A 12,053-nucleotide genomic window follows, 5' to 3' on the forward strand; every position below is an offset into this window, starting at 1 on the left:
CTGCGGCTCCAATATGAGAATTAAGATATTGTCTATTAATCTGAACGGACTCAACTCCCCAGCAAAAAGGTCAATGATGTGGAGAGAGGTGAAGGCATCTAACTGTGATATAGCGTGCATTCAGGAGACCCACCTTCTTTCCACAGATAATAAACGGCTACTTCATCCAAGGTTCCAACACACCTTTTTTGCTAATGACTCAAAAAAAAAGAGGAGGAGTGACCATTTTAATAAAGAACTCAGTGGCCTTTAAATTGATAAATGTCAGTTATGGAGCGGATGGAAGATATATTATTTTGTCTTGTTATATCAACAGCGTCCCTTATACCTTGGCAACGGTCTACTCCCCAAATTCATCACAATTGACCTTTGCTAGGAAATTTTTCCAAGCATTCAAAGATACTGCCACAGGGGCGGAAATCATCTGTGGAGACTTTAATATACTTGTGATACGCTCCATGGATTGCTCCAACACCAGCATCCCACATGCTAAGGAACTTAAGCATCTCATCAATGAATTCCATTTTTATGACATCTGGAGATATTTGCACGCATCAGAAAGAGACTATACATTCTTCTCTTCCAGGCATCGCTCATACAGTAGAATTGATTTTTTTTTTTGGTCGACAGCAAATCTATAAGTAATTGTGTGGCAGCTGATATTGGTTTAATTACTTGGACAGATCATGCGCCGATCTCTTTGTCTGTTCAGGGTAGCTTTAATGTTCAAAATTCCCCTAGGTGGAGACTGAATACCAGCTTGCTTGGTAGGCAGAAGGTACGTGATGAAGTAGAGTCAGTGTTAACAGAATATTTTAAACTTAATAATAATGGGGAAATTTCTGACGAGACCCTGTGGGCTGCTCATAAAGCAGTAGTCAGAGGGCAGCTCATAAAAATAGCCTCCATCCAAAAAAAGACGCAGATATTAAATATATATTAACCCGTATTCATCACCTTGAATCCCTGAATAAAGCCAAAGCATCCCCTAACTTGACTAAAGAAATTGTAACCCATAGATTCCAACTAAGATCCCTACTCCTGCAAAAATACGAACATAATCTTAAAAAAAAATAGATCAACATTTTATGCTATGGGCGATAGAGCGGGGTCCTTATTGGCAAGAAGGACGAAAAAACGTGAGATCGAATCTAAAATAGAATTCCTGAGGGACCCAATCACTAGACATCCCATTGAAATAGCAGAAGCATTTGCGAAATACTATGAGGCCCTGTATAATCTAAAATATGATTCCAATACGTCACAGCCGACTCAAGTGGATATACAGGGTTTCCTAGACACCCTGGATCTTCCCCGGGTCTCAGATGAGCAATTAGAGGAACTTAATCTTCCCTTTACTACACATGAAATCCTAGGTGCCATCAAAATGACTAAGTCTAACTCTGCCCCGGGCCCCGATGGGCTGCCATATACGAATATTACAAACAATTTACATCCACTCTGTCCCCCTTTATGTCAAAAACCTTCAATTTTTGGCAAAATAAAGGGTCAATTTCCCCAGACAACTTAGAAGCGATTATTATCACGCTACCCAAGCCAGGGAAACCTGCAGACACCCCGGGTAATTTTAGGCCCATTTAACTCTTAAATTGTGATGTTAAAATTTATGCCAAACTAGTCTCGAAAGCTTGCAATTATTACCATCTTTTCAGTTAGCCATTAAAAGGTATCAACCACTGAGGACTTTCTGTTCTTTTAAACAAAACATTTTTTTTGCCAAACTAGTGGCAGATACACTCCATAAAGTGATCCCGACCTTAGTGGCTCCAGACCAAGTTGGGTTTGTGACAGGGAGGCAATCTAAGGATGGCACCAGACGGATGCTTGACTTGATTGGACTGGTGGAGATATCGGGTGAACCCAGTGCATTCCTGTCTCTTGATGCTGAAAAAGCCTTTGACAGGGTGCACTGGGGATACCTGGAGAGAGTTCTAACAAAATTCGGGTTCTTGGGGAAAATCAAGTCATCCATTCTAGCCCTCTACTCTTACCCAAATGCGTCAGTGTTGGCATCGGGGTTTCTGTCATCTAAATTTCAAATAAGTAATGGCACCCGCCAGGAGTGTCCATTGTCTCCCGCTATTTTTGCTTTAGTGGTAGAACCTCTGGCGGAAGCTATACGAAAAAACATAGCCATTTCTGGTATAAGAGTTGGGGAATTTGAACATAAACTTGGTTTATACGCAGACGATGTGATAATTTCCTGTTCTAACCTTGCAGTGTCGATTCCAGCAGTGGTGAACACATTATCAAACTTTTCTAAAGTGTCGTATTATAAGCTTAATGCGGCAAAGTCTTTGATACTGCCGTTTAATGTACCGGTGGAGGCCAGGAGTGCGCTGGAGGGGGCCTTTCAATTCAAATGGTGCGACAGGGGGATACCTTATTTGGGTATTAAGCGGACACCATCGCAGATGTTAATTAAAGAAAATTTGGAACCTCTGATCCAAAATTTAGAAAAGGAATTGGGAAGGTATGAAAAAATATCATTGTCCTGGATGGCCAGGATACAGTCCTTTAAAATGGTTTTCTTACCCAAAATATTGTATGTGCTCAGATGCCTTCCCATCAAAATTTCTCACAAAACCCTGATGAAACTTCAATCGTTGACTAACAAATTTGTCTGGGGTAAAAAAAGGGCTAGGGTCGCAGGTAAAGTGTTATACCCCCCATATGACTTAGGGGGATTGGGCACCCCAAACATAACGGCATATTATAAAGCCTTACTAATTGAATCACTAAAGGAATGGTGGCGTCCAGGTAATTCACATAGATGGGCTCAGATTGAAAATTTCCTGTCCCGCCAGGGCTCGGTCAGAAGAATGATGGAAGCAGAATATTTGAGCCGTTCACGGTTCTCCCCGTGTGTTCCCACCATGTCAGCCTCCCTGGAGGTCTGGCGAAATGCCTTGATTCATAAGATTCAGATTCCTCTTTCAGAGATTTCCCTCAAGTCGTTGGAATCTCAAATCCCCTTTTTGAATCTGGCCAGGTGGGAGGGATCGGGCATTACAGTGCTGGCGGATCTATACTCTGATTTGGGTGTTAACCCCTTTAATGAAATAGTACGGGAACACCCCTCTTTAATGGGCTGTTTCTATCAACACATCCAAATTAGTCATTTTCTGGCCTCTAAATTTCCTCCAAAGTCGAATCCTCTGTTACCTACAACAAAGGCTTTGGTATTTAAAAAGATAATTAAATCCAAAGGTATCTCCTCGACATACAAATGGCTCAATAACCCCCCCAAAGAGCAAAAATCTCCTTATATGAATAAATGGGACGTGAAGTTGAGTGTCTCTACCTCTCCTTCAAACTGGCACTCGGCATCAGCAAATATCCAAAAATATTCCAAGTGTATAAATCATCTGGAGCAACTGAAAAAAGTACACCTGCGATGGTATCGGTCCCCAGCCAACTTAGCACAGTTCCTCCCAAATTATTCGCCACATTGTTGGAAGGGCTGCCTCCAAAGGGGTACTCTTGGTCACTGCTGGTGGGCTTGTCCCAAGGTTTTCTCGTTCTGGTTGGAGGTGTTTGGCCTGATGGGTGAGCTGACAGGCAATCCTATTATTCCGAATCCAGGTCTGGCAGTGCTAAACGTGGGTATAGAGGAGTTCTCTTGGGAATCCAGGGGTTTATTAGTTCACATTCTAGTAGCTGCCAGATATTGCATAAGTTTGCACTGGAAATCCCCAAAGACGCCTACATTAGTTGAACTATATAACCGAATTAATCTCCAATGCCAATACGAGTTCTGTCTGGCTCACTCCATCCGCGCCAAAAACAAAATACTTCAGATTTGGGACACGTGGCTAAACTCTGTATATGCATCCCCTGTCAGGCATCTGTCTCCAGGGCAAACTGTTGATAATTAAAAATGGGTCAAAGAGAGTGTTACACAGGGAGTTCACCCATACCACATGTCAATAGTCAAGGTGTTTAAATCTCTGTTGTTGTTACTGCTCTGGCTACCCCGAAACGCCATCCAATTCCCTCCCTCCCCCCTCCCCCTCCCTGGTTGCTTCCTTGCAACCATCCATGGTTCTCTCCCCTTTCCCCCACCTCTCTCTCCCCTCCCTTTTCTCATCTTCCTTTCTAAAGGTACTGTCACACATAACGAGATCGCTAGCGAGATCGCAGCTGAGTCACCGGTTTGGTGACGCAGTAGCGATCCCGTTAGCGATCTCGTTATGTGTGACACTTACCAGCGATCAGGCCCCTGCTGAGAGATCGCTAGTCGTTGCAGAATGGTCCAGGCCATTTTCTTCAAAGGCGATGTCCTGCTGGGCAGGACACATCGCTGTGTTCGACACTGTGTAACAGGATCACAGTGACTGCTGAGATCGTTATACAGGTCGCTACTGCGATCTGTTTTGTTCTGCATCGCTGGTAAGATCTCACTGTGTGACATCTCACCTGCGACCTCCCAGCGACTTATCTGCGATCCCTATCAGGTCGCATCGTTTTTGGGATCGCAGGTAAGTCGTTATGTGTGAAGGTACTTTTACTCTCTGGTTCTGGTTGTTTGGATCCCTCGTTTTGAGGATTAAAGAGTAAATTGGTAGGTTGACTCTATACGTATTGGGTATTGATTAACCTAAAAAAGTTGCAACTTGCATCAGACATGATTGGTGGTGGTGTGACAGGAAATGTGAATCATAATCAAAGGTGATACTACCACGTGTTACAGCGTTGTCCTCTTTGTGTATTATTGCCAATGATACCTGAATTTCTCCTTTTTGTAATGTAACTTCCTACAATAAAAAATTGATTGGATTAAAAAAAAATAAAAAAAATACAGGTGTATATAGGGGTGTAGTGGTGTAGTATATTACAGGTGTAGTATGTAGTGGTGTAGTATATAGTGATGTAGTGGTGTAGTATAATACAGGTGTAGTATAATACAAGTGTAGTATATAGGGGTGTAGTGATGTAGGTTATCACAGTTTTAGTATATAGTGGTGTAGTGGTGCAGTTTTACAGGTGTAGTGATGTAGTATATTACAGGTGTATATAGGGGTGTAGTGATGTAGTATATAGAGGTGTAGTTTATTACAGGTGTAGTGTATAGGGATGTAGTGATGTATATTACAGGTGTTGTATTTTGAGGGTGTAGTGATGTAGTATATGGGGATTGTGTATGTATACAGTGGGTATGTGTATATACATATTATTATATACACACAGTGTGTGGTGTGTGTGTATGTATGTATGTATGTATGTATGTGTGTGTAATATATGTATGTATGTGTAGAACCGAGTTTATTACATTAGTGCGGACCTCTAAAACCATCCCAATTTCTCATGCGGCCCCATGGGAAAATTAATTGCCCACCCCTGCTGTAGACCCTAGAGATGAGCCAAAGGATTGGCAGGACTCTGGTCTGGTATCCATGTTCGTACTCCATAGCAAGTGGACCCAGGGTTCACCAAATTTCTTAGTCTGGCACTTGATGCTTCTCTCTACATTGGCGGTATGATGTGTTGGGGGCCTCACCGATATCAGAGACACCCATGATGCTGGAATTTGAGTGCCAAGTTGGGAAGTTTGCAATCTCTGGTTCTCGCTGACAAGGAGTAACTAGTATGGACTTAAGGCTATGTGTCCACGTTGCTTTTTACCTGCTTTTTTGCTGCTTTTTTGCTGCTTTTTCAACTGCAGCGTTTAATGCCAAAATAGATGTGTTCTGCTTTTCAAGCAAAGTCTATGGGAATTTGGGTTTCTTGTGCCCACTATGCAGTTCAAACTGCAGCCTTTTTCTGGCAGAAATTTGGTCAAAAACTCTGCTTTGCAGCTCAAAACGCAAATGGCAAAAACAATTGACATGTCAATTGTTTTTGCCATTTGGGTTTTGCACTGCAAAGCTGAGTTTTTGTCCAAATTTCTTGTCCAATAAGTGGCGTACGTTTTGCGTCATTTTACAAAACCTGTAGTGTTCTAATCTTTTGGGATCCATGGCTCAGTGACGGCTTATTTTTTGCATCTCGAGCTGACATTTGTAATGGTACCATTTTTGCGCAGATGCTACGCTTCGATCGCCTGTTACTGCATTTTGCGTAAAACTTGCGGCGATCAAAAAACGTAATTTTGGCGCTTTGAAATTTTTTTGCCACTATGCCGTTTACCAATCAGATTAATTGATTTTATATTTTGATACATTGGGCATTTCTGAATGCGGCAATACCAAATATGTGTATATTTTTTTTCTTTTCTTTTATCCCTTTAATTTGCAATGGGGTCAAAGGGGGGTGATTTGAACTTTTCAGGTTTAATTTTTTTTTTTTTTGCTAGTCCCCCTAGGTGGCTATTGTGCAGAGCAATCGGATTGCTGATCGCTATCTGCTGATCACAGCTATACAGCTGTAAACAGCAGATATGGTCACTTCCTGATTCATTCGGCTCCAAGCCGAGTGAAAACGAAAGTGACTCGTCATAGCTACAGGTGTCATCACATACCCTGTGCTACCATGGCAACCACCGAAAAGTCACGTGACTTCAGGTGGTGGGGGGGGGGCGGTAAGTGAAAATCATGGCCGCACGTATATACATCTTGCTGCCAGACTTTGGCAGCGAGATGTAAGGGGTTAATGTTACGGGTGGAATGTGATTGCACTCGTAACATGCAGGCACACATGTCAGCTGTTGAAAACTTGTCAAGTGGACCCGTAGAAGTTCCTGGTCGGCATGAAACTGCCGTCGTCTGAAGAGATCTCCCTCACCGCTCCCCCTTCCCTTGCTGTAATATGGATTTATTTGCTTTTGTAATCTTGATGTGAAGAATTAATTTTTGGACTGAAGGCAGAGTGCCCCGTGACTTCTATGTCTTCTACCGATATAGAGAACCTAGTGTGGACACCTACAAAGATATTGTATAATATGCAAAAAAAGTAAATATTTTTTTTTTCCCTTCCAGTAGGTTTTATAAACAAATAATGTAGTAAAAAGTTGCATTGACTGCCGTGCTTGTGTCTTGCACGGTAGAGCGGCCAGCGCTTGTAATTTATGCACTTTTTCCCAAGTGTTTCCCGGCACATTGCTTCTTATAAATATTAGCTCTTCTGAGAAAGGCCTGTTACACAGTAGCTGACAGAAATGTCTTCAGTGTCTCACATGTATCGTGGGCATGTTCTGCTTCACATTTCCTTCAGCGCTGTCTAAATACCGCGGTGTGGTGTTAATGAGCATCGGGGGAAATGTCTCCAAATGTAATGTACCAGCGATGCCTCTGTGGCATGAAACCAGTGCCGTGCCCTATAGTGTTTAGATTATGATTGCACGGAGTCTGGTGAATATCAGGATTGATAATAACACCGTGTCTGCGCGGAGACGAGACCTTCGTGTTGGCGTCTGGGAAGCAAATATACAGTAGACATGCCAGTGGTGAACTGAGGCTTCACAGCAACAACATTGTGGAAGGATCGGGGACTGTTCATGTTGAAATTGCATTCAAAAGGCAAAGACAAGCGTGTTTATTACGTGACGTTTTTGGCTTTATTTTTTGCTTACTCTTTTAGATGTTGTTGTTTGTTTTTTTTGGTTTTTTTTTACTTTGTAAATGCATTTATGACAAAAACCTAATTGGTATCCTATCTGCCCTCCACTAAAGGCCGGTTCATACTTTGGTTAAAGGGAAACTGTCAGGTGCGATATGCAGCCAGAACCATGATCAGTTCTGGGTGCATATTGCTAATCCCTGCCTAATCGTACCTGTATACACTAACATAGATAAAAATCTTTAGAAAAAATAGTTCTAAAGATCTTTTATCATGTTAATGAGGCCACGGAGTAGTCGCAGTGGCATTACTTCCTTTGGCTAGTCTGCCCCTTTAGCATGTAAGCACGCTCCTATGAGATTGCTAATATGCTAATGACAGTGCAGCATCAGAGGCATGGTCTGTCTCACAGTTCTGTGCTGTCACCGCGCCCGATGCTGGATTTCGGCTGACTGCGCATGATCAGAACTCCCCAACTTCCAGTCATAGTACTATGAAGCCGGGTGTGTGCATCCTGGCTTCAAACTTCAAACGTTTAGGGACGTTCTGATCGTGCGCACTGAGCCGAAAACAAACGTTGGATGCAGGGGGTGAGGGCGACCATGCCTCTGAGACTACACATTCATTAGCATATTAGCACGCCCACAGGAGCGTGCTTACATGCTAAGGGGGCCGACTAGCCAAATAAAGTAACGCCCTTGCGACTAGTCGCTGCACTCATTAGCATATCATAAAGGATCTTAAGAAATACATGTTCTAAAGATCTCTTTATCTATGCTACTAGGTACAGGGACAGATAGGCAGGGATTAGCAATATGCACTCAGAGCTTCTCTTGGTTCTGGGTGCATGTTGCAACAGACAGGTTCCCTTTAAAGACTCCACAAGCTAAAATACTCTGCCTGACAACCACATTAGGGCTGGGGCTACATGACATGACGACTGTGGGTGCAATATGGCTTCGCCTGGTGCTGCTTTTATACATCACAACTTAATACAAGTGAATGTGGAAAGTACTGCAACAAGCAAGTTGCAAGACGTCCAGCAACATTGTTTTTCCTTTTACTTGCTTGTCACAGGGACCCCATTCACTTTTCTTGGGGCTACAATATAGCAGCGTCACAGAGTGAACCTTGGTCATATGCTGTGTCGTGGCAAACGTTGCCACGTAGTCCCAGCCTAAAGGCTGAAAGTATTTAGGTTTACCCGGGCATCGTTGACCCACTTTGGGGCCTTTGTCAGCAGCACGGCAGGGATCACTATAACCTGATGAACCATATTGTAAATCAATAAAGTTTTATGGGTGCTGTTGTGTCTACCATATGACAGATCCTTATGTACTTTATGGTATAAATGTGAACTATAAGGGAAGTGTGAACTGCTATAAAATAAATGTCATGAGGTTTATGTTTCCTAATCCAAGAGCAATGGGGACATAGACCCTTGCTATCCCTTTCAGTGTCAATCCACCCCTACCTTTGATCAAGCCCTTTTTGTGTCCACACTGCTCATAGACACAACGGTGGGTCTGGGATAGTCAGATCTCATCATTGAGAAGAGCTGCAGGAGATAAAGTTTTATCAAAAGTACAGGAAGAAGCCCAGTACATGACACCGCTCTTCATTAATCAGGATCATCTGACTCCACCTTCCCTCATCCAAACTGGCGAGAAAATTTGGAGAGACGGTCTTGATTAACTGGAGCCAAAATATGAAAACAGAAGTCTGAATGAATGAAGGAGTGAATGAAGCCTAAGCTGTTATGCAAATTGTAACAGCAGGTGAAAAATGACAGTGTGTGTGATAAATTTTTATATCTATACACATATACAGTATAGGTTTGTGTATATGTATAGATATATATCTATAGTGTGTGTATATATATATATATATATATATATATATATATATATATATATATATATATATATATATATATATATATATATATATATATATATATATATATATATATATATATATATATATATATATATATATATATATATATATATATATATTTATTTTATATTTACACACACTATAGATATATATCTATGTATACATATACACAAACCTATACTGTATATCTATAGTGTGTGTAATATATATATATATATATATATTACACACACTATAGATATACAGTATAGGTTTGTGTATATGTATACATAGATATATATCTATAGTGTGTGTAATATATTATATACACACACACTATAGATATATATCTATACATATACACAAACCTATACTGTATACGTGTATAGATATGAAAATCTATCACACACTAATATATATATATATAATAATATTACACACACACATATATATATATATATATATATATATATATATATATATATATATATATATATATATATATATATATATACGCATATATATCCATATGCATATCCATATATATATATATATAAATGTAATATAATTAGTATATGTGAGTGTGTGTTTTATATAGTGTATGTATTTTCATATCCTTTTTCTAGGACAATACTTCCAGATATTCTCACCCTTCTGGGTTTTTCTTTCCCTCACTTTGTTTCCTGTTTCTGACCATACCTTCTGGCTTTGCATGTTCCTCCGCGGTTTCAGTTTAATTCCCCCTCACTGACGCCTTTTAACCGATAACACCCCCATCTCTCCTTGTTTCTGACGGTCTTTATTGTAAACCATTTATCTTTAAGAAAAAAAATTCAAGGTTTTTCCTTTTTACACTTTTTTTAGATCGCTCACAGTAATAATCTAAGGGGTTCGTTTATGTTAACAAGATACAACGGAAGGTCACTTTCCGGCAGACTTTGGGAAATAATTTAGAATTTGGTCATCTTCATTATTTACATCAGTTTAGAAAGCTATTTCCTTCTCTATTTTAGTAATGTCAGTCTCTTTACACCTTTATGACACTTCCTAATTTATTTTATTTGTTGGTGTGAACTATTTTTGCAGATTTTTAGGTCCCAATTTTTGAAAACCGAATGGATTTTTGTCTGAAGAGACTATGGGGAAATCCTGTCACCTGTAGCTGCCCCGTGGATCTATCCACAGCATATAGGCTGTTCTTTTGTGGCAGTCTGTATTCTGCATTAGTATAGCAAGTTTATTGCATCACTGCCTGCATCTGTGTCCCTTGTGATTGATTGTTCACATGGACCACCACACGCTCTAGTCTATCCGTTTTCGGAAACAGTGCTAGTTTCTGTGGCACCTCACACATATTTTTATTTTTTAGAACACGATGCAGATGTGGGGGAGGTAGCGATGCAGATGTGGGGGAGGTAGCGATGCAGATGTGGGGGAGGTAGCGATGCAGATGTGGGGGAGGTAGCGATGCAGATGCAGGTTTCTGTAAATGTATTTGTCCATGATAAATTCAGCGCAGTCTCAGATTCCCGACCTCCACCAACAAGTTTAATATTAGAAAGCAACCACCCCCTAAAATACTTTTTTATTTTGCAAAATCTTGAATTTTTTTTTTTTTTGTTTTCTTTGGGCTGTCATGTCACTGTTTTTGCATGATTTTCCTTCCTTGGCGCTGCAGAATCCCCCATTATTCATCTACTAACAGACACAGCCTGGTGAACCAGACGTGTTAATATTTCTGTTTTCTCCATTCCCCCAACAGCTGGCTTACCGCTGGGCGTTTTAAAGTTGATCACAAAAAAGCCGTATCAAAGAGGTTTTTACTGTAATGACGAGAGCATCAAGTATCCATTCCATGACAGCACCGTCACCTCCACTGTACTCTACTCCGTAGGGTTTACTGTGCCTATATGCTCTGTAAGTAGCAGAACCAGGGGGCAATCGGGGCATCTATACCCAGACAGCGGCCTAGAATCCATCTGGTCACTGGTTAATAAAGGGGCCTAGGGATGGCACAGACTCATTAATTGATGATGCGCCCTAAAATCCAACTGGAAGCAAAACCTGAAAATTGAGTTTTGATTTTTTTTTTTTTTTTTTTTTTACACCTGCCTATTTAATTGACATTGCCCACCAATCTTCTATATGGGATTCTTGTTATGAAAACTGTTTTATCTTATCTATTGTCTGCCTGTAACAGGAATGTGTTGTGGTCATTTTTGCCTTTTTTAAGAGCCCTTATTTTGCTGTTTGGAGAAGAACAATGTTTAATGACAAACTCTTCTGTCAGTATTCATAGGAGGGGACAGTTGCTACTTTTCAACCCAGAAGGGGTCTTTTTCAAGCCTGCTAAAAGGGAATCTGTTGGCAGGTTTTTGCTATATAAGCTGAAGCCAGCATGTTGCAAGGGATAACACAAGGTTCAGGGATGCCTGTTTTGTCACAGTCCGATCTTTGTTTAAGCAGTAGGACACTTGTTTGGACTACAATCTCCCGTGCACACTCCCTCTTCTGATGCCTCAGTCAATGTACAATGTCTATACAGGGCCTGGTGTGGGCGGGGGCAGCTCGCTCAGCTCTATTACATGGCTAAATCTAAAAATTCTGATTGTGACAGAACGGCTGGAGCCAGTAATCTAAGTGATACATCGTTAGAT

General features: G+C 40.9%; 1 protein-coding gene across 3 annotated transcripts in view; it reads left to right on the forward strand.

The window, feature by feature from the left end:
- Nucleotides 1-12,053, forward strand: part of PLPP1 (phospholipid phosphatase 1) — a 139,980-nt gene that overhangs the window by 55,079 nt on the left and 72,848 nt on the right. Inside the window, exon 2 of one of the 3 annotated variants that reach the window (XM_075326537.1) lies at nt 11,159-11,313. The exons of 1 other annotated variant lie outside the window; for it this stretch is intronic. In XM_075326537.1, the coding sequence (XP_075182652.1) occupies nt 11,159-11,313 (155 nt within the window). Of the gene's footprint in view, nt 1-11,158; nt 11,314-12,053 lie in introns of those variants that run through there. One more of the 3 variants, XM_075326550.1, reaches the window with a different exon arrangement.

The sequence above is a fragment of the Anomaloglossus baeobatrachus genome, chromosome 1 (assembly GCF_048569485.1).
Source record: "Anomaloglossus baeobatrachus isolate aAnoBae1 chromosome 1, aAnoBae1.hap1, whole genome shotgun sequence".
Lineage (NCBI taxonomy): Eukaryota > Metazoa > Chordata > Amphibia > Anura > Aromobatidae > Anomaloglossus > Anomaloglossus baeobatrachus.